Source organism: Crocodylus porosus, unplaced genomic scaffold (assembly GCF_001723895.1).
Source record: "Crocodylus porosus isolate Cpor-Errol unplaced genomic scaffold, CroPor_comp1, whole genome shotgun sequence".
Lineage (NCBI taxonomy): Eukaryota > Metazoa > Chordata > Crocodylia > Crocodylidae > Crocodylus > Crocodylus porosus.
This window is the reverse complement of record NW_017728886.1, coordinates 232808944-232831492: the sequence shown is the minus strand read 5'-3', so window position 1 is coordinate 232831492 and position 22549 is coordinate 232808944. Positions and strand designations below refer to the sequence as shown.

Below are 22549 nucleotides of genomic sequence, written 5' to 3'. Positions count from 1 at the left end.
TCACCCGGACCTCCCTGTCCTGTTGCAGGCATGGGTGTCCCATGGGACTGATGAAAGACTGACGCAAAGTACCCATTTAATAGTTTGGCTTTTTCCTGGGCATCAGTTGAGATGACATATTTGTTAGGTCCCAGCATGAACTTTCTCACTTTTCCTAATTTAAACATTACTCTTCGTTGCACTGAAGAAAGCTGTGGTGACTCTGTCAAACCCAACTGTCTTACATTAGTACAGAACTTGGGGAAAGAAGTGACAAATCAGGTCTATCTTCTACCATATTTTAGCCTTCACCTTTATGCAATTCATTGTTGCATTTTGTTTGCTGCAGTGAGGAATAGCCTTGAAGTGAAATGTGTTGTCATCTGTAATGACAAATTGGGTAGATTGTTTAGACCAGAAAAGCACATTGAACAAATAGCTCTTAATATTTGTGTTTTCATATTCAAAGTATTTTAAAATTATTTAAAAATGGATTTTGATATTTTTAGAGTGGAGGAAAAAAAACCTGGCACATTTGCAATATGAATAATTTTATTAGACTAAGTTATCTGTCAAGTGTCTTTGGGAGTAAAAAATGAGTATGGAGTCCCATAGAAAAAATGATTTAAGAAAAAACGTGTTTTTTAATATTTTCTAATTGTGTAATTTTTGAGTTAATGTTGAACAGGATTTAGGTAAATTAGTTTTACAGATTATTGGTACAGTCTCTCTTTTTAACAAAAGTGAATGTTTTAAAACTGTAACCGCAACCACAGAATCATCAGTTTGTGTGTAGATGTTTCATTAGTGCAACCAACAAGAATCCTTTTGGATTCCAACACTGCCTCTATGAGTCTGCTTGGGCCAGAGGTGAAGCCACAGTTTAAAAAAGAAAAGAAATGTGAGTAGAAAAGCAGGAGAAGAAAACTAAAGGTTGATCTAATGATCACTTCCATGAAAAAAAATTGAGAATAACCATTGCAGAACTCAGATACCAAAGCAATAGACTACCATCTCTGTGCCTTCTTCCCTCCCTGCCCTAAATTGCTATCCACCCATGAATTCTGGGTCCCATAGAGGTGGTTGAGTATCCTTCTTCTGCTACTAGGATCTTGAGTATCATTTTCCTAAGACACCCCATCCTACATGGCCTGCCGAGCTTCCCACAGGATTCCCCAGCTCCAGCAGCTGCTGTGTTCTGTACTTTAGGGATACCATGTGAGGGAATGAGGCTCTTGAAGTACCCTCGCCTCAGTCTGAGGCTTTTTGTGATAGGTAAGAAAAAGACTTCCACCTGTAGGACTTTGGATTGAGCCAGCAGCGTGGGGCTCTCTTCCTTTTTGAGTGCAGTTTCTGCTCTGCTCTGCTCTGCTCAGCTACCTGGCATTTAGCATCTGGTGGTCTTCATAGCTGCCCCATGGAATGAGAGCAGTTAGCAGCACATACTATAACTGAAATGCTGTCAGATCAGGGTGCTCACTAACAGCACTATGAAGCCATGAGTGGAAGGAAAAAAATCTGGGGAAAGAAGGTATCACTCTGGTCACCGGCCTTCCTTAGTGGTTGCACCCATGTTTTAAGCCCCATAGTTGGTCAATGTGCAGAAACCCCACCGATTTACATGGGAGTTCCTGCAGGATCGGGCCTGAGGGCCATATAAGGATCCCTGTATCTCAGATGCTGATGCTCTTAAAAAAAAGAGGTAGCTATGCTGTTTACCTTATACCACTGAAATAGATAGTGAGCAATGGGCTGCTTCTTTTTGAGACTGAAGCTGGGACTTGGATCCAAAATATTCCATACAGCTCAGGAAACACAGTGTGGCTCCAGTCAGCTTGGTGCTTCCCTTACCAGGCCACCTGAGGGCTGCTTTCATGTATGCTTGCTACTGATACCCTCAACCTGAATAAGGACACATTGTGCCTGAAAGCTCATCTAGCCTCTCTCCAAATATACACTTGATTCAATAAAAGCTATTACCAAAAAAAAATGAATAGTTCCAAGTAGTCATTCCAGGGGCTGGCAATCAATGGGCCCTGAACATAGCCCCTGCACCTGTAGCAGGGAAGGGAATGAAGTAGGAGCATTACAGCAATTACTGTATCAGTTGAATATTCCCTTTAGGGTCATGTTCCTTTGGCTGGTTAAACATGCTTTAGGCCAGCTTTGTATGTCTGGGATGCTACACAGACTGTCCTAATACAAGGTAAGGCCTATGCTTGCTGCATTTTTCACCCTTAGAATTTTGCCCCGGAGAAAATGACAGTACATGCTTGTTTGTAGATGGGCTGCTGGTTACCTGCCAGATTGTTATTCCCAAGAGCCATTTCATTCACTGCCCATTCTTTCAGCACAGAGTGAAGTTTTATGTTGACAGATAGTCACCTGTTTATGCTACATCACAAAACCCCACATTTTATTCTTGAATCATTTTTTCTACTCAACTCGATACTCATCTTTTGCTCCCAAAGGCACTGGACAGATAACCCTGTAGCTGATAAAAGCTAGGCTGTTTTGTGCAGTTGATAATATAGAAATATCTCTGTACTGGCAAGAGAGCAAGAGTTAGTATAGCAATCTCTAAGAGTTAGCATTAATAGCGAAGCTAGTAAATTTAACTATCAGTCTGGAAGATGGGGACGGTTATTGAGGGGAGCAAGTGTGGATTGTATACAGTGTAAGGATGCAGCAGCATCAAGACCCTGCAGGACTGTCTCTGATGGTGTGTCATTGAGCTTGCCAGTGTCCTTCCTCTCATGGAACCTTCTGACAGGTAGGTAGTTAGCAAGTGATTTGAAGATCGTTGCACAGAATAAATACTTTCCCTTTTGAATTAAGTGGCAGGAGGTTCAGAAAGGAAGATCACTAAAGTCCTGTTGAATGAGGAGGAAGAAAAGGGCAAAGTTGAAGGAAATAATGCAGTTGGATACTAGAATGATAGGCACTGTTGGAAAATCTGACTGGCATAACATGATGTTCTTCTGTAGCATAGGGGAACCTGGGGATTACATATGATGGGTCTCTATATTTATTATTTCTAGCAAACATGGTACATTCACTACCATAGAAAAGCAGTCTTTGTTTTAATCTTCTCAATGCTGCCAACACAAATTGGTACTTAAAGAGATGAGACATGGTTAACGTTATCTTCCTTAAGAGCAGGAAAGATTTATGAGGACAATTATTTGATAACTTAGTTGACTGGAGATAAGGTTGTTTTTTAGTCAGAGATTCTTAATAAAGCAATCTGCCTTTGAACTGTTTGAACAGAGTAGATAAATATGACATCTTAAAGAGTTTGAATGAAGCATTTATTATGTGGTTTAACAGCTCAACCTTTCTTCCCTTTTATTTCCAGATCTTGGAAATAATAACATTCTGCATTCTCCTGTATTTTTATAAAAGAAAAGATGTGAAGCACATTGTGGTTTTGTTAATGATGGTAGCGCTACTTGGTAAGAACATATTATTCTCTTTAATATTCCTGTCTCTCGCTTGATCACTCCTTGTCACTTGGTCCCCTTTGTTGGATTATTATTAGAAATGTTTTTAAAGTGGCAATTAGCAGGAGACTCCTTAGGCATTTTACTTGATTTCAGTGCAATCTCCTTATGAACATACTTCCTATGTTTATAGTTGGGATTCATTATTTTCACAGGCTAGGTTTGCTTCTCTGAACCTGATTTGTGTGTGGATATTGTGCAAGGACTTTTTGTCTCTGCCATTTAAAGAAACCCTTTATCATTAGATCCCTGAAAGAGCGAAATACAGATTCTATGTGAAACTCCATATGGCTAAGAGGACTTTTGGTGATTGGGGCTAACTGAGGAAATCAGTAATTTTGATACAAAACCAGAAAAAACCTCTTAACCTCTGTGTAGCTGAATGCAGCTCTGCAGTTTGATCAGTTGGGGCTTCCTCTCTGTATCCAGTTACACCCATCTACATACACATTTTTCCCCAAAACCAAAGTTCTAACAAACACAATATAGTTTATGTTGCTGCCTTTGCAGATATGAAATAAGATCTAAGTGGGACACTGAAACGTGCCTAGAGTTTGCCATTATCATCAATGAATGCCAGGGCCAGAAGCAATAGAGAATCAAAAATTTGGAAGAGACTTTTTTTCCATAAGTTTTATAAAAGGCAAATCCGATTCATTTTTGAGCAACATGATATAATGACACTTAAAACTCCCCTGGGTTGGGTGTATGTGAGGGGTATGTCACCTTCCAAAGGATATGAAATATTCTGGAAAGCATTTAAGTGTCTGATTCGGTGCCAGTGGAGCCAGTGACAGCATTCTCATAGACTTCTGTAGGTGCAGGTTTGAGCTCCAGATACATTTATGAGACGTACCTAGTATAGTCAGGACACTTCTGAAGGAAGAAAACTTGAGCAGAAAATGCCAGTGTCAAAGGCTCCAAATGTTTTGCAGGATCCTTCAGTTTTAGAGAACTTTTGCTGATTCTCAGGCTGGCTGCCATCAGAATCCTGAGTGATGTCCCAGCAGGCTGATGGGGGCCTGGCCCTCCCAGTTCTTCAATTCTTTAACAGCCCTGCCATGGGCTAGAAGAAGGTTTCCAGAGTCTGGAGCTCTAAGACAGCCCTCCTATACTTGGATTTTCAGAGCCCCTGCTGTAGACCCAGGAATCTGTGTCTAATTTGGTTTCTGAAGCCTTACTTTGAGGTCTGCTAGGTTTCCCAACATAGTGATATGAGCCTGGAAGCCTTGAGAACCTTCTTGTAGCTCCAAGCTCTGCTGCAGAGACAAGGTTCCTCAAGGCTTCTGTCATGGGTCTGGGAGGCTTGAAGTCCTATGCTGAATTTCTGGAGTTTGTGGTCCTGGGGAAGACCCATCATATGGACTGCACCAGGCTGGAAACTACAGAGCTTCCAGACTCTGGGGCTGGCTGGCTAGGACTACGTGAATCCTATAGCCCACTGGCCACGAAATCAGGAAGTCCTGATATCCCTGGTCCTGGGGTATTGTGCATGGTGGGGCTGTTGGAAACCCTGGTAGCCTATTGCAGTTACAGACAATGACAAAAATGTCCCTTTCAGTCAGTAGCTGCCAGGGTCCTGGAAAATGCATTCACTTTCAGAATTATCATGCATCAGTATTTACACAATAAAGTGATTTCAGAATTTCTCGGTCATGGGAAATTTTGAAGTATAGAATTTTACTTCAAGCCAGAAATTATAGTTTTAGTCAGCTAAAATGGTAGTCTTTTGCAATTCCCCACTGAAAACTTAGATTGGATTCTTCAACCTGTTCATTTGCCTCTCTGGCTAGCAGAGTCTGGGAGCACTGCTCTTGGGCCACAAGAAATGGCAAATTGCCTCAGAAGGTTCACTAGCACCCTTTTGGTTGACTGATATGTTAACAGACTTCAAAGAGTCTTGCCTGAAAGGATGATGGCCAAGGTTGGCCTCTTTTGCAGGTCTTTATAGAAGCAGCTAAAAGGGATCTTCAATTTTCTGTGTTTGGCAAGGCGAATCCCTCCCCTAATGCCTGGAAAAGCATATCCCCAGGGAAAAGGTTTTATATATAAATAAAATTTAGAGGGACTTATTTAAGGAGGAGAAAAGCATGTGTTTAATAGGATAGAGGGAGATATAGAGTAAGATTTATGTTCATTGGGAAAAAAACACTGAGGTGATATTTACAAGAAATCTGAAAACGGTTTGCATGGTGCAGCTCTGGAAGTTGATTTGGTAAGAATTGCCTTACCTCATGTATACACTGGGACTTACTGTATGCTTGGAAAAGGTTTCAGATTAAACTGGGATTTCAGAGCTTCCTGCTGGTTACAGCTGGACAGTGACATCATTGGTAACACTAGCTACATGGAGACCTGTTATCAGAGATAGCAAAACCATTTCATTCTGCTTTGTGGCTACTCTAATGAGATAAACTATTTCAGTTCAACAATTGAAATACTGAACCTAAAACTGAAATTCCTAAGGCTGTATAGAAACAGGATAGAAACTGCCCTACCATTTTTGATAATACTATCATGACAATATCTTCACCTTTCAGCAATCTAACCATCAATTGGAAAGTCAGCACTACCAATTGTTACTTTAAAATCCTATTTCCGATTGTAAGTCTCAGTTTCTACATGCTGCTCTCTAACAGACTGAGGTTGCTGATTTTTTTTTCAAATCATCATCTCCCTAGCATGTTTGGCACCTGTAAAGGCCAGAATATGATACATTTGATCACCTCAAATATTGCTTTTTTCTGGAATAATCCCATTGATTTCAGATACTACAGGGTGAGCAGCCTCTCATAGAACTTGGTTCTGACAGTGAAGTTTGCATGTGGGGGGGCCACCACAAGGCTAGTGAAATCTTGTGGATTTTTATAGCAGTTGTAAGCAAAATGCTTGGAATTATAACCCCAGATCTAAAGCGCCCCCTCCCCCCTTATCTCCTGCCCTGAACTCCAGGGCAGTTCAGATTGGTGCGCTGATTTGAATTTTGCAGCTGTAATAGCACAAACTGGAACGCTGAAATTGGATGCTTCTGAACTTTGGAGAAGTTGGAATTGGATCTCAGTGGTGGGACTGTGTTCCCTACTATTAATTATTTTCTGTTACCATTACATGTGAGCTTTCTCTTCTCGTCCTGCCATGCCATTTGTTTTGAATTTGTTACATTTCACTTCTGACCATTCTAATCTCCCTGGTTTAACTTCAGCAGCAGGGACTAAGCAAACTTAGAGCCCAAAGAAAATCAAAGGTCTGCCCATGCCTGGATGACCCATTGGGCTATCACAGTTAATGTACACCTATTCTGTAGCCAGTGGCACACAAGGGAGTGCCACCACATCTGCCTGTGACTCCTCAGCCCAAATGAGCAGGTAGCGATTTGAGTTAACTGGGAGCAGTTTTCAACACAAGTTTAGAATGAAGCTGACCATCACTTCTCTGCATCTTTAATAATAGCCTGTTCCAAAAGAAAAGCTTCCTGCATTTGAGTCTAACTATCAGCCCCTTTCCTGGCTGGTACAAATGAAAAAGCTAGTTATGCTCCATGAACTGATGATTGACAACACTATGGTCCATCTTTTCCCCTCCCCCTTTCCTCTCCCTGTCCCAAGCCATCGATTTCCTTTAAACAAGACTTCTTTGTGGTTATGTGTATTTTAAACCTGTTAGTATTCTTTTTCAGAGAAAATCATATAATGGATTAATAACTGTTCCTTTAAAATTCATTCTGATCAATGGACTGGATCCAATAAAGGGCTTGGTTGCCAAAGACACTGCAGAGCCTGGCTTCACAGTGCGCAAGGCACCTGGACTCCATGTACAATGCACTGGGGGAGGAAGTTAGACACCTCAAAGTGGGGTCTTAAATAACCAACACATTGAACAGGTTGCTGTCTAACACCAGCACATTCAGTGGGCAAGTGTCCAGAGCCAATAAGGAAATGTTAACAACAGGGGTCTGATGTAAATCCCTCTATAATCTGGGTTTGAGCTTGCAGGAAGGTACCATCATAAATTTGGGATTGTCTGCTCAGAACCCTGTCCTGAGAGTAGATACCTACAACTGTTTCTTAAAAACCTCTGCAGGACTTACCCCCCTTTTCTTTTAACACGTGGTGGTAGCAATGGTACACTTTTTAAATAATGGCTTCCTGGATAGGGTGACCTTCTCAGAACTTAGAAACCTAGGTTTAATTCCCTCGTTAGAAATTTTAAGGCATCTGTGGAGTTTAGGTACCACTTTTATCAGGGGTTTCAAGATCTCACTGTTGGACTTGGGTACTACAATTCCAGTACTCAAGCATCTATGACCTTTTTTGACTTTGCTCTTCCAGTATCACCAAAGCTCTGACATACTTTTAAATAATTTCTTCCATGTTAATTTCTCTTTCTCTCTCTCTCTCAGCATCGGTGACTGTCGTTTCAGTGAAGGCTGTGGCAGGCATGACAGTACTCTCAGCGAGTGGTAAAATGCAGCTAACTCACCCCATTTTTTATGTCATGCTTGTCATAATGGTTATATCTTGTGTCTTCCAAGTCAAGTAAGTTAGTTCTTAATTACCTACTAACCTTCATACCCATTTATCTGCCAGTTTTGTTAATTACTGATGCTTAATGACTCCTAGTGTGAATGCAACAAATCTCTCATAGATTCCTGCCAGACACACAACTTGCCTTTAGCTGATTGCTTTATTACTCATCATACAAATTTATTCTGTTCTACAACTGATTTATTGCAATGCTACTACATGTATTTTTCAATACAAGATTTTACAAATACCATTTCAATTTGCCTGGTTTTTTTAATCCAACTTTTAAGTGAAACTTGCTGTTTTCCTGCTTCATTGTTTTTACTTTCCCATATGCCTTGTAGACCCATTTATGGTTTCCAGTTAATTAAGTGGACAAATCTACCTTTCAGCAATGTTACCCCAAATATACAAAATTAATTGCTTTCCCACTGATAAGCATTTCTTTATGTATCCTAAGATGGAAGAAAATAAAAGCCTCTTTTCCATTTTTCCCCCTCTGCATATTGTCTTCAGTGAGAAATCTCTACCCAAATACAGGTTAGGATGGTATTCCTAGGCTTCTTTAGAAAATAGGTAAATTTTGGACAGTGTTTGGCAGAACAGGAGGAGACCTCAAGATTTTTGCTGCTGGCCTCCAGCCTGCTAAGTGATTGTTTTATGCTGCCTTTGGAGATTGCTGGTGGTGGCTGCTTGGTAAAATATAATTCACAGCTGCCTGGAGAGTCCATTTTCTTTCTACCAGTCCCTGTGCTGTGGAGGCAGGCTGCTTCAGCACAGTTCCAAGTGCTGGTTTCATTAACAGTTTCCAGTAAAATAGCCAGCTCAGCACTCTAATGGCAGTGCATATCATTGCCATATGAGGATTAGAAAAAGACTAGGCATTATTATGCAGTGTGTCTCAATGACTGACTTGGGAACTCCTCTACAACAATCTATAGTGGTTTACATTCAGCAATCCTCTCCTGTGCACTTAAAAGCAGAACTAAATCTTGGTAAAAGACAAGCTACTGCTTGACCCTCTCCCCTCCTGCCAGACTTTTTTATTTCTACTTGGTCACAACTAAATGTGCCCACTTTCCTTCCTGGCCCCAATCTCCCTCCTATCCTTTGCCTTCTCTCTGAGCCAGCTGTTACTCCTGGTTTTTCATTTTATCTTGATCTCTCTCCAATTCCATTTGTTTTACTGGCTCGTGTTAACTCAGAACAGCTTGTGCAACATCTTTTTGGATTTGGTGCTGAGCATCAGCATCTACATTTGGGTCCCTGAGATTGAGATTGTTGCAAATGGGAGAAAATAATGAGGTGTTTTGAATGACTTCAAAATCCTGACTATCCTGTGGATATGCAGGATTTCTTTATTTTTAAAGCACCATGGAGACTGTTCAACAGTTGCTAAAATAACCAGGCAATTATTTTAATGGCTAAAACAGATCAGAGTTTGGACTTCGGCTGTTCACATATATCGTACCAATGAAACATTTAAGCATAGTTATTTTTATAGTTTTCTAAAGCACTCTGCAGCCTCCTGATTTTTTCTCTTTTTGCTTTAAATGCATTGTTGGGAAAGGACAGCATGTGATGGTGTGGTGACACTGAATTAACAAAGATACAGGCCAGTCTTTGGAGCTATGATCCATAATTTTCTGTCTAGATATTGATATGGCAGGTTGCAACAGATGTCCATTCCCTTTAAATATGAGCAGTTGCTTTGCTTTTACAATGGATTTGCGTAGATCATGAAGGTGGATGCATGAACCCATATTTTAGTCTTGGTCCTATGGGTCCCTGTACAGTGCATAATCATATTGTACTCCAGCACACTCTAACAAAAGCTAGAGGTGAATTTTTAAGGTTTGCTTCTCAGAGATGCAATGCAGAACTCATTGTCCAAAGAAGGAGCAAGTTACACTCTTTTATGCTTTCCCACCTTGGAGTTAGTCCAGGCTTTGGTCCCCATAGAAGCTGAGGGGTATACTAGAAGTAAAGATATGTTTGCAAACCAGCTTTTTAATCTAGCTAGCTTGAATAACACCAGCAGTAAAAACAGGACAATGCAAACTTCAGGAAAACCTGAACAGGTCCATCTGGGAGCCTAGGTACATGCTATGCAAAAGTCTATGATATCACATCTTTCTAGCTATTACTTTCTGTGCTAGGAAGACTACAACTACCCCAGGTTTGCTGTCCCTGGTGCCACCTTATCTTTGCCTTCAGCATCCCTACACTAAGTTACAGCACCTCGCTAGCAGCAGTGCTTTCCAGAACCTGCACAGTACTGTGGTTTATGACTGCCCCCTCCCCACAAAGTGCTTCTTCCACGCTGGCATTGGTGGTTGGCTGGGGGCCTCTTGACAACAGCCTGGGGCTGTTTATTTTATTCCTTGTGCTAGAGATCTGGGACTTGGAGTGGAGTACCTTCATGCTCTATTACTCAGCTGGATCACAGCTAGAAACTTGCCCATTGGGTACAGAGGAGTAAAGCTAATGCTAAACTTAAATAACATAAGGAAGGAGGATTTAGATGTATTTGTTGTCAATAACATGCTGGAAGATTTGAGTGAGTTCCTTTTCTTTCTTCTGGAATTGGTTTTTGGGTTTGTTTTTCTTTATCTTTTAATCACGCTACCAACTACTTTCCAGCTGTGTTTGCACATGCTTCTCATCCCGCATGCCAATGAAGGAAGTGAGCTCTGGATGGCTCTGCGCAGGTGCAGAAGGCATACATGAGAACTGTTCTGAGTTTTCTCCAAGAAGCTGTGCATCTCAGAGAAATGGGATTTGCTCGCTACCAAAGTGGCTCACAAATGAGACCGATATGAATTTGCCAGAGGTGACTGAACAGAGGAGTGGCTTCCAGACACACTAACCCTAGAGTCCACTGGATTGCACTGTCAGTTATACATTGTGCAGTATGGGATAGCAAGAGGAGGACTTCTTATACTGGCTTACTCATAAGTGAGGTGTGTCCATAGCAACACTAAATCAAATTAATTCCCACCAAAACAGAATAGTGGCAGTTGCAGACTGTCTTAATTAAATACATTTAGGTCCAGAGATTTTTTCATGGGGGATGTGCATATGAATGCATGCCAGCTTCTGCCCAAATGAGAAGAGTTGGACCAGTACAGCTTCTGTTGAAGACAAGCTCTTTGCCATCAACACTATAGCCAGGAACAGACATTACACACAAACCAATATAAGTGATCAGAAACTGGTTTAAATCTGTAACAGAACAGAAATTCAGTGCACATAGACCAGTTTCAAAATGACTCTCAATCATATTAGGGGTGGGCAGAGATGGGAGAAATGTTCCCGCACTTCAGTTTAAGATAAAATTGGATGGATGTAGTATCATACTTAACTGATTTTAGTTAAACTGGTCTATTGAACTTCTGTCCGAGATCGCCTCCCGACACAAGCTAAGTCTCAGTCCCCCTGCATCCCAGGATGCATTCAACCCCAGCTAGCCCCCTCTCCCCACCACAGATTTGGTGGGCTAGCATCTGCCCCAGCTTGTCTGCTCCAGCCGAGCTAGGCAACCCTACCCCCAGCTGTCACAAAGATGAGGCAGCCTTGCCAGTCCCACCAGCCGTGGCACAGGAGTAGATTGGGGGGAAATGGACTCCTGCCCTGGCCCCAGCTTCCCCCAGCCAGGGCCTGCACAGCAGGTAGGGGGGAAGCTGTCAAGGCAGGGGCTTTCTCCTCCACAGGGGGCTCTGCTGGGCTGCAAACACCTCAGCCTGTCCCCTCGACAGCCAGCCATATGTCAGCCATGGAGGGGTGAATTAGGGAGGATGGACCCCCACTTTGGCCCCCTCAGCCAGGCTCTGAACAGTGGTGGAGACATGGGGCAAGCCCCCTGGGGGAGGGGCTTTTTCCCCTGCGGCACAGCTCTGCCAGGCTACAAATGCCCCAGTCCTGCCCCCTGTCAGCCACGGGGGAGGGAAGGAGGTGAATGTGGGGAGAAATTGACCCCTGCTTTGGCCCCAGCTCCCACCAGCTGGGATCTGCACAGCTCCCTGAGGCAGGGGCTCCCCCCCAAGGTGTGTGATTCGGCAGCTCCAGCCCCACCCTCTTACTGCCCCCCTGCCTCTCAACCACATTGGGGGTGGGCAGAGATGGGAGAAATGTTCCCGCACTTCAGCCTCACCACCCCAGCGGGCAGGAGAGGTGGGGAAGCCCTCTGAGGCTCCTCTGGGCTGCAAATGTCCTGGCTCTGCCCTCTCACTAGCCTCCTACTTATCAGTTTTGGAGGTTTTTCTGCCCCTCACCACTGTGCAGATCCTAGTTGGGGCGCCAGTGCGAGGGCCCTTCCCCCTTGTCTGCCTTCTCTTGGCTGACAGTTGGGGGGCTGCCAAGGGAGTGGGGGCTAGGGCATCCACAGCCCGGCAAAACTGGGAGGCGTGCACAAGCACCCTGCTTCACCAATGCAGGCATCTGCCTGATTTGAGCTACTGATGTGTGAATGTGTGTTCTGTCCATTAATGGTCTGATCTATGCAACCTGCATAGATTAAATCAATTCTGCCTCGGGCTTTTTGGCTGTCTGCACTTAACCTGAGCAGTGGGAACTTTCAAATCTCCTGTGTGTTTCGTCACCTATTTAAATATATACAGGGGGTAAAGGCCTGATCCAAAGATGACAGAAGTCAATGGAAAGATGCCCAGTCTCTTCAAATGGGCTTTGGATCAAGGTTTTAAAAGGTGAAGGAGGAGCCTGTTGCTGGTGACAATGGCTTAAACATAATCCTCCTTATACTGATCAGCATTGTGTCCTATCGTCCAGATCCTATCCCTCTTATTAGGTGCCTAAGTGTGATCTTATTTCCCTTTGCTCAAGTTCCTGAGAAAAGCATTAATACACCTACTTCTTGTAACATGCTGTCATCTTAACCTTAAGACAAGGCCACAAAAAGCAGTGAGCTGGGTGAGAATCCTTTCACCTTTGAATTAATGTTTTTTCAGGAGCTTCAATAGGATCATGGTTTGCTATCTAAGGCCACTTAGACACCTCATTAGGCAGAGCAGGATCTTGTTCTATGTACCCTTTTGCTAGGTGTACCTCTACTAACAGGCAGGAATAACTCCCATTTATTTTAAACTAGGTTGCTTTTAATCATCTTTTATTTTGTAGTATTTATCTGCACTGTGCAGAGGCACCACCAGAAATAGATGTGTTGCAGACATCTTTTTATATTGGGTCATTACATGTACTGATGTGAAAGTATCACACCTGCTGCTAAGCTTAGTGCTAATACGCAGTAAACAGTATAGTTAGATGTAATAACTGTCATCTTCTAGGTTCTTGAATCAAGCAATGCAGCTCTACAATGCAACAGTAGTTGTGCCGATTAACTTTGTGTTCTTCACCACCAGTGCCATCATTGCAGGTTGGTTTTGACGTTCCATCCCAGAGAAATCATGTTTTAAATAGAATATCTGCACATTCTTATTTTGCTTGGGGGATTACAACCAAATATGATCACTTTTGTTTTCCTAGGAGACCTTTTCAATAACAGGTGTGGAAACTGTGGAAAATGGTCAGTTCAAAACTTTGAAACAAAATAGAAGTTGTCAAATTCTAGCTTTTCTAGTATTGATGTGCATTTTACTGTGTCCTGCCTTAGGAAAGATACCTACATTAGTATTAGCCTCAGTGTGATGTACAGTAAATGCATTTGCCATGTGTGCTCCCTATCCTAACTGGTAAAGTCATTTTAACAGCATGGCAAGCTACTCAAATGACAACCAGCTGTGTTTTCTAGTGGTGAGTGTATATTCAATTTCAGAAGGCTGAATTCTAGGTTAAGTGAAGGAAATAAAAGACTCCAAAGACTTTTTAAGTATTTAACATTTTATCCTGGGTGAGACCTTTGAACTTGATGACATTAAAAAGAGACTTGAACAATTGTGGAAATCTTGTGCATCACAAACGCATGAGCAGCAAAGATGATTTAGAGGCTGAATCAGCAACAAGCTGTTATTAGAACATTTATGATTCATTTTACTGTGCACAGGGGGCTATCCTGTCATTAATCTGCAGGAGAGCCCCATACAGTACAGCCATTAATGGGAAGGGGAATTCCACACAGAGATTGCCTCAGCATCTGTGTTAAAATAGCCCTTTACCTTGTAACCAAGAGACTTTGGCTGAAAGATGTTGTAGTGGTGTAACCATATGGAAAATCTGGCCTTGCCCTGCATTCAAAGGTCAGCTCCTTATTCAGGACTGTCCTCAGAACTGTATACATACAAATTTGGACTGGTTTACTTTAAACCAGTGTAAACTTCAATAAACCCCTGTGTGGTTTAAGAGGCACTTATTGCAGGTTGTCTTAAACCAGTGCCTAAGGGTGCCTATACATGTGCTCTGATGCATTCTGACTAGAGTGCATTGGAGCAGACTCAATATATCAAGTCAGCTCCATGTTCGATTAAAATGCTCTAGCATTGCCACTGGGCCATGTGTATAAGCCCCTGTGGGTTGAAAAATAACTGCTGGGCCGCTTTAACTAAAGCTTGTTAGATGATCTTTAGTTAAAGCATCTCACGGCCATTTTTAAATGCATGGGAGCTAAATACACATAGTGCTGCAATGTTTTAATTAGAGTGGCTCTCTAGGAACCGTTCTAATTAAAATATTCCCCCCAAACCCTAGCATGTGTATAGGTACCCTAAGTGACTAAACTAAACCCCAAAGCCTGATTTAAGCTGATGTAGGTATGTGGACATAGTCCTTTGCCTGGGTTAAGCCAAATCTATTTAAAGTAATACTGTTAGTTGAATGGGTGCATCTCTGCTTGTGGAGAACCTCTCTGAGTGTGACCTGAATGAAAACTTCGTTAAGCCTGTAAGATTTGACTGTGCAGAATACAGACAGGATACATTAAAAACAATGCTTATCTATTACAAGGGTTTTTTAGATGCTGGTGAACCAAGATGTTGCAATGCAGAGCAACTGGCAAAACAAGCAAATGATCCAAACCAGATGGGTTAAAATATTGTCAATTTCTGTGCAATAACTGGGCATCTAAAAATGCCTAGCTATTGAACATAGACATATAATGTGAACCCACCCAAGCATTTGTATTAATACCATATTTGGGATTTTTTTCCGACTTGAGTGTAACGCCACTTCTAATCCTTTCAGCTGTAATTCATATCACTTGGAATTTGCTCAAAATCAGCAGTTCTTATTTCTGTCACATTCTAGGGGCCATATTTTATCAGGAATTCCAAGGTGCTGCTTTGCTGAATGTGTTCATGTTTCTGTTTGGGTAAGTGGCCTTGACTGAAAATATGTAACAAAGTTTGTATTAAAACCACATTAACGTCACAGAATCAATATTCCTTTTCTCGGAAGGAAGGAACTGCTTCTATTGCTAAGTATTATGGAACAGTCATCACAGTAGTGTGAAAAATATTAAAGCCAAGGCTAATAATATTTGTATTTTGCTTTGGAGGCCTCCTTTTAAGTCCAAACATCGAACGCAATTCATACTAGCCACTTCTGAGCCACTAATTCTTCTGACAGAAGAAACACGAGCAGCATAGCATGTGTTCCCTTTGTAAATGAGGGAAATTACAGATTTTTTTCCACCTGCTTTATGTGTAAGACCACTTGTCCAGGAAGCGGGAGATATGGATCTATGGCTATCTTCAGTCGGACTCTAGCCCATATCTACCTTCCAGGAGAATGTTTAAGATTAGGCTTAGACTTTGGCTGACTGAATACACCCTCCATGCCTCATTTTGAACTTTGGTCATTATGCAGTATATGCAAAATTCATGGATATAACAAAATCCAGACTTACCTTCCTTAGTTTGACCCCAGGGTTTCAGGCCCTTTCCCCATTATCCTGCTAAGTATCCATAGGGCTCTAGCTGGCTCTTGCTCATGTGAAACTCCTCTTCTTCTAGAAGTTCTTGGTCTTACAGTTTAGTGGAGGAAGACCCTAAAAACTTTTGGGGTCCCCTGGATTTGAAAAGGTAGGTCTGCCATCCGCATAGGAACAAAATGCCTGCTGCTGCTAGCTGCTCTAAAATCACTCATCACAAGATAAATTGCTAAATTAAAAAACCAAAATAGGTGTATTGTACAAGTCAGAAAAGAGTTGTTAGGTTTGGAGATGGGAATACAGAAATAAAACAGAACCTCCTTACTGCTACAGCTTCCAGGTGTTCTCTGTGCTTCAAACAGCTAACAGCCCACTTACCTCTGGGGTGATCCTACAGTCTCCTTGACTGGGTCCCCTGCTTCAACCTAAGATTCAGGTGCCTCCAAGGGACCCCACCCAATCCACAGTTGCCTATCCATTCATCTCTTGTCCAATCAGTACCTAGGAACATTTTCTGTATTTCACAGATGGTCTCCTCCAAGAGTTTCCCAAACACCTGATATGTGTGCTAATAGTCCCCATTGCTACACAGGAGCTGGGCCATAAACAAAGTATAATTTGTTGTTAGGTTTTCCTGGTTTACTGAAATACATATTTTATGTAGGGTACCATATTTCATACAAACACATCTATGATAAAATGACTCTACCTTATTCTTAGCTGCAGATAGAGACCAAACACAACAGTTGTTAGCTCAACCTGCAGGGATATCTACGCATGTAGATCCAGTCTCCCCCAAAATGACCTGCTGCAGATTTGGGTACACCATGACAATGGGAGCAGAGAGAGAGAGAGAACACAAGAGGGAACATGACTTCATAAATGTAAAGGTGTTAGGATGCTCACTTGGAGGGGGAGTTCTGGATTCCAGTCCCTGATCTCAGAAGTTTTTCATTGCCTTTTATCCAAGGATTGTTTAATATAGTATGCCCTGGGAGTAGGCACCAGAACCCTGGGTTGTCCCCTTCCAGTGGCCTTAACCATTAGCATATGCAGTCATGCTCCATCATGTTTGTTCTGCTTCTGACCTCACAAATCTTGCATTCCTTGTTGCACGGTGGCCAGGAGAGGTGGAGAGTATCCACATCTCAGCCTTGCTTCTAGTCTGATGGTTGAGGCAAATTTTCCTAGAAGGTAACAGATGTAGACTTGACCCCCCTCATATGAGGCAAGGCTGGGCATCACCACCACCACCACCACCACCTTCTCTGCGTATGGCCGCATTATTTATTTATTCAATTTATATGCTAACCTTAAGTCTCAAGGCAGCTACAATTAGATGACAGGATAACTTCTAAAACGAGAACAAAAAAAAGAGAAATAGAAGATACATAAAATAGAGATCCTCTAAACAATATCTCAGCCTAGCTTTGTTTGTTAAATGCCTACCTAAATAGGCAGGTCTTACATTGCTTCTGAAAGATGTTCAGGCTTGGGCTCTGGCAGACCTCAAGAGGAAGGAAGTTAATTAGATAAAAAACAGAGCTCTGCTCAGTTGTTTCAAAAAACCACTGGGGACATGTACTCTCAAGAGTGGCTTCTGTGTTCTAAATCGGAGTGGACAGCAGTACCTGCCTTGCAGCCCCAGTTCAGGGGTAGGAGTTATACTTAGGGACCTACTTAGTTTATGATTTTGTGGAAACGATGAACTTGGGCATTGCCCATGAAATAAAAAAAAACCCAACTTACTAAATCTAAAATGTTGGCTCCCCATTGGGAAACAGCAGTCCCCATGGCCACTGTGGCCCAGCCTTGCAGTGTGCTGGGGGTGGGTGGAGCCACTGGCCTGAAGGAGATCAGCCAAGATGGCACCCATCCCCTTCCCCCCACCACTGATTGACTGAGAGGGCTGCCTGTCATATGGTCCTGTACTTCTTGGTCAATTGGCAGTGAAGGGTGGGGCCACATGATGGACAGCCGTCTCATATAATCAGCTGTGGTGAGGGGTGGGGGCTGCATGGCAGACAACCCTCTTAGCCAATCAGTAGTGAGGGGCAGTTTCACTGTGAAAAGGCCACAAAATTGGCCCTGCATGTCACTAGTGGCCCACAAAAATCCCTTTCACTCACTACAATTTAGTTAGATCCCAAGCTACAACATGCTTTATTTAATATTTGATAGGGCACTGTGAAGCTTTGGTCCCTGATTCAATTTGGCAGAGATTCAGCCAAATTTGGTGGCCAAGTCTCCAAATCCATATTGAATCAGAGGATGCTTTAATCTCTCCAAATCGAATCGGAACCCTCCAAATGGATTTGGAGAGATTCGGAAAGATTTGGAGAATCAGACATAGACACAGCTTTCAGTGTTCTTTCTACATGCCTCTAGGTAGCAGGGGCTCATGAATGCTGTGATGCTGGGGCACATGGAGTGCCATACAGAAGTATGGGGGGCTCCCTAGCATGCTCAGCAGCAGACACAAAAGTGGACCAGAAACACTTCCCTGGGTCTGGGGAAGTACCTGGGGTCCCCCTGAGGCTGATTGCCAAGCCAGGGGACCACAAGGAAGTGTGGGGGAGGCCCCCAGCACACTCCCTGGTGGACCTGGAAATGGACCAGTAGTACTTCGGCTCCACTTCCAGGTTCACCGCCAAGCACATGGAGGACCCCCCCACACTCCTGTGGGATGCTCCATGTACCTCACCATCTCACCATTCACAAGCCATGAACGATGAACATACCTCAAAGTATGTAGAAAAAATATTTAAAGCTGTGTCTGTCTGAATCACTCATTCTCTGACTCAACATCGAATCTTCAGATTTGGATTCATTCAGTCGAATCAAATCAGGGACTGTGATCTAAATCAACTAATTGAATTGCTGCCTGACTGGGGCCAAATCCAAATCTGAATCAAGTAGGGCCCGCTTTGTACACCCCTAGTATTTGATATTGTCTACCACTAGGTGGTTCTCCATTGAACGTACAAGTCTGTTTATGTGTCCATCTTTCCCCACCCATTATATAGAACAGTGTTTCCCAGCTTTATGGCCCAGTGTGCTGGATGAGTGGTTTGGGGGTTGGTCTGTAGGCTGGAAACCCTACAGAGTTGGTGCAGGGGTTAGTCTGTGCATGCAGCCCAGCCAGTTGGCCTCACCCTGCATATCTGGGTCCAGCTGCATGCTAGCACAATCCCCAGGGGTCCAGAAATTTGGCAGCAAGGGGATGGCAATTAGCACTGCCACTACTTCCCCATTGCCAAATTTCTGGGCCTTTTCTGAAGCCCTGTTGGCCAGATAACATGGCTCTATAGGCTGGATCTGCTGTGCAGGCTGGGACTGAGCACGCCTGGTATTGAGAAGCCTGGGTGCTTATTTGTGAGGTCTGGATTCCATTCTGGGGACTAGATGCTGGAGCAGCTAACTCGCAGGTGCCTCACTACTTTAGAGAATAGGTGAAGCTAAAAACAGTAATACTCAAAAAAGGGCAGCCTAAGTGTTGTACAACCAGGTATGAAAAGAGTAATTAGAAATCCCTGACTGGTTGTTAGTACCTAGGGGTTCAGGTGATATATGAGAAATCTTTGGGAATCTTTCACACAAGCTGAACAGCAAATCCTTAATCAGCTCTTAGCCCAAGCCAATGGGACCAACAATTGCATGTGACTGTTTCCTCTGCAGCTAGGACTGAGGAGACACAGTGCACTACTAATTGGTTTCTGTGACTGACAGTGTTTGTAGTGCAAGAGACTGAATCTGCTCTTCAGCATTTTCCATCCATGCCTGTGACACGCATGAGGTAGTGATGCTGTATACAGGGTCAGCTTGTTAATGCATATGACTTCCAGGTCACTGCTGGCCAATAGCCCAGCTTTAAGATAGAATATCAAATGAGAGACAAAAGGTTCTAGTCTAGAGTTTTTGATTGTTCTATAACGTTAGTTAACAATGCTACTATAGACACTATGTGAACATGTATGTTCCTTGTTATGGTTTAATTTAGATCTCAGTTCACAAACCAGCAAAAATTAATGGATGACTGAGGTATCTCTAAGAACATAATTCGGTATGTGGAACCTTTGTTACTGCTCTTGATGTCCCAGAAAAAGTGTAGGCTGACAGCAAACACAAGAGCAGCTGCAGGACTCCTGATCCAAAATAACTGCAATAATGAGTCTGTTTACTTTTAAACTAAGCAGCTCAGACTTCAAATCCATTGACAGAGAAGCATGGAACCCCATGAGAATATCTTTATGTCAAAAACAGCAAACTGCTTCTTAATCACATCATTATAACATTTCTGCAGGTGTCTTCTGTCATTTCTTGGTGTTTTCATAATCACAAGAAATCGAGAAGCAGAGCACTTACGAATTCCTTATATTGACTGTGGACACATTCCTGGTAAGTAGGTTTTAAGAGTTTTGAAAGAAGGAAAAATGAACAAAAAAAGTTCAGAAGAAAAAGTGGAGGGAGGGCTATTTGTTTTATTATGGCTGTTCCTTAATTTTTTTCCCCCTCTCCCCTCAGGAAAAAAAAAGATGGGCAAAATACAACCAGATTCAAACAGTTTATCCTACGGCACTTTGTCTAATGAAGGCGACATGGTGAAAACTCAAAGCTGAGAGAAGAAAGCACTTTTACATTCCAGTTCACAAAATGAACTCTGTTTATTGAAATCATATTCATGACCACTGCTTTACTGCAAATATTCTGTGCGTGTCAAGGAACTGTATGTTGACAATTCTTAGCATTATTTAAGCTTCCTTAACTTATCCCAGGGCTAGCACAGATGAGCAAGGAGGGCTTTTATGCTTAAAGAAAAGCTAGTAATCATTCAAAGGAGTTAGATATTTTCCTCATATAATACTACTTACCAGTGCTTTGAGACCAGAATTGTACAAAGTTGTTGCCTAAAGGTGCAGGTAGGTGCTTAGAATTATGTTTTTTAAACAGTATTTGCCTCTCTGCATCTTTACACACTTAATGCTTTTAAAACCTGGAATCTTCTGTTCAGTTACCACCATCTAATGTATTTATATATTTAGAGGTATTTAGGTATTAAATCTAGAGGGAAGTCCTATTTGCTTTATTTAACTATTTTCAAAGGAATTGTTCATGTGGAGAAGGTGAGTGGTAGTTGTTCCGAAAGACAAACATATACGTGGTATCTAATCTACACCGAGATATGAAGAAAGCATAGGCATAAATTCCTCTGAAGCAGCTCTCTGGTAGGGAAGTTTATTTTTGTCCTATTGGACTGGAGCAGCAAGCAGGTATTTCAGGATAGTTCACTCTGATATTTGTCCCCTGTCTTCCTTAAGCAAAATGAAAAGCCAGCTTTTGGGGTCAGGTTTTTGAAGAGTGTGTTTTTTGAGAGGGGAAACCAAATTCCCTCTGCTGTTCTTTGTTTAAAAGACTCACCTGAGAAAGAAATGTATTCAATATGCCAGACCCAATCCTGCAATATTGAAGTCAGTGGAAATGCTGAGGCTTTAAAGATCACAGGATCAGACCAGCAGAGGGAAAGTCACTATGATAGCATATATTTTTCTTTATGAAAAAATGGCTTCCTTGCATTCTCTCAGTCAGTACTGGGAGGCATCTATTCCATGCTAATTTGGAGTGGGGGGTGGAGCCAGAAAGTCCTAATTTAATTTCAGCCATTGATTCATGGTGACAAAGTTACATGTAAGCATTAATCTGTGTGCTTCCAGTTCTGTTTTTATATGGTAATATGAATCTACCTCACAGGTATGCTGTGGGAATTACATAAATACTCTGGGGAAAAGGTAAAACACTTTAAATGTTCAGTGTTGTTTCTTGAACCTTGTACAAAATACATCACAGAATACTTCTACTCCTGTTAGTTGTGAATTACTTTTTAATAATGGGCATATGTCGTGAATGTGTATATATCTCCTTCAGTGGCTCTGAGATTATTTCTTTTCATTTTTTAAACAGTTTTTTGTAGTCAGATTTTTTTAAATGTTATTTTAGAAGGAATCTAGCCAAAGAGAAATAGGTTGAACACTTTGAAGTACCTAAATATTTGTGCATTTGCTACACACTGATCTTCCTACATCCAAATCCAGGGTTCTCTGAGAAGATTTTGGTCTTTTGTTTGGTTTTTTTTAGTTTTATGATTTAAGCTTTACCAATTGGGATAGAACCACACAGTGAGAGTCAGTGTCACTGCCTTCTCCTATCATTGGTTGTGCTCATTGCTTATCTGTATCTCTGGGGGCTTTTTTTTCTCCATGAGTCTTCCAACAATTAAGAGAAGCAACCAGTTTACATTCCTAAAGTTAAAAAAAAAGGATATATACATTTTTTGTGCACTCCAGCGAAGTGAAAATGTAAGACCCATTTTGACTGCCAAGTGAAAATGTATGGATTAAGAAGGGAAATAGGATCCGTCTAGGTTTTTGTTGCTATTATTTCTGAGAGATGTTAGGGTTTGTTTGTTTTTTCTAATATTGGCTGCAGAAAACTTGTTTCCATGATTTGGGAGGTGTTAGGCAGAAAATAATGGGTCATCAGTGACTGGATTCATTGTTAACAATTGGAAATTGAAAGCAATGGCCAAATCCATTATTGATTTTCAAACTTCTGTAACTCCACTTGTGTAATACTGCATCTTCTTCTGAGAGTTTGAACAAAAATAAAAATGTGGTCTAGAGATGAATTAAAAATAAAACAAACCCCCT

General features: G+C 42.1%; 1 protein-coding gene across 1 annotated transcript in view; it reads left to right on the top strand.

Annotated features, from left to right (window-relative positions):
• NIPAL2 (NIPA like domain containing 2) overlaps positions 1–20795 on the top strand; it is a 71217-nt gene extending 50422 nt beyond the window's left edge. The window contains exons 6-11 of the mRNA XM_019551096.1: positions 3338–3434; positions 7882–8017; positions 13309–13397; positions 15221–15284; positions 20149–20243; positions 20370–20795. Coding sequence (XP_019406641.1) covers positions 3338–3434; positions 7882–8017; positions 13309–13397; positions 15221–15284; positions 20149–20243; positions 20370–20464 — 576 coding nt within the window. The 3' untranslated portion in view covers positions 20465–20795. The remainder of the gene's footprint in view (positions 1–3337; positions 3435–7881; positions 8018–13308; positions 13398–15220; positions 15285–20148; positions 20244–20369) is intronic.
• Positions 20796–22549: the final 1754 nt, after the last annotated feature.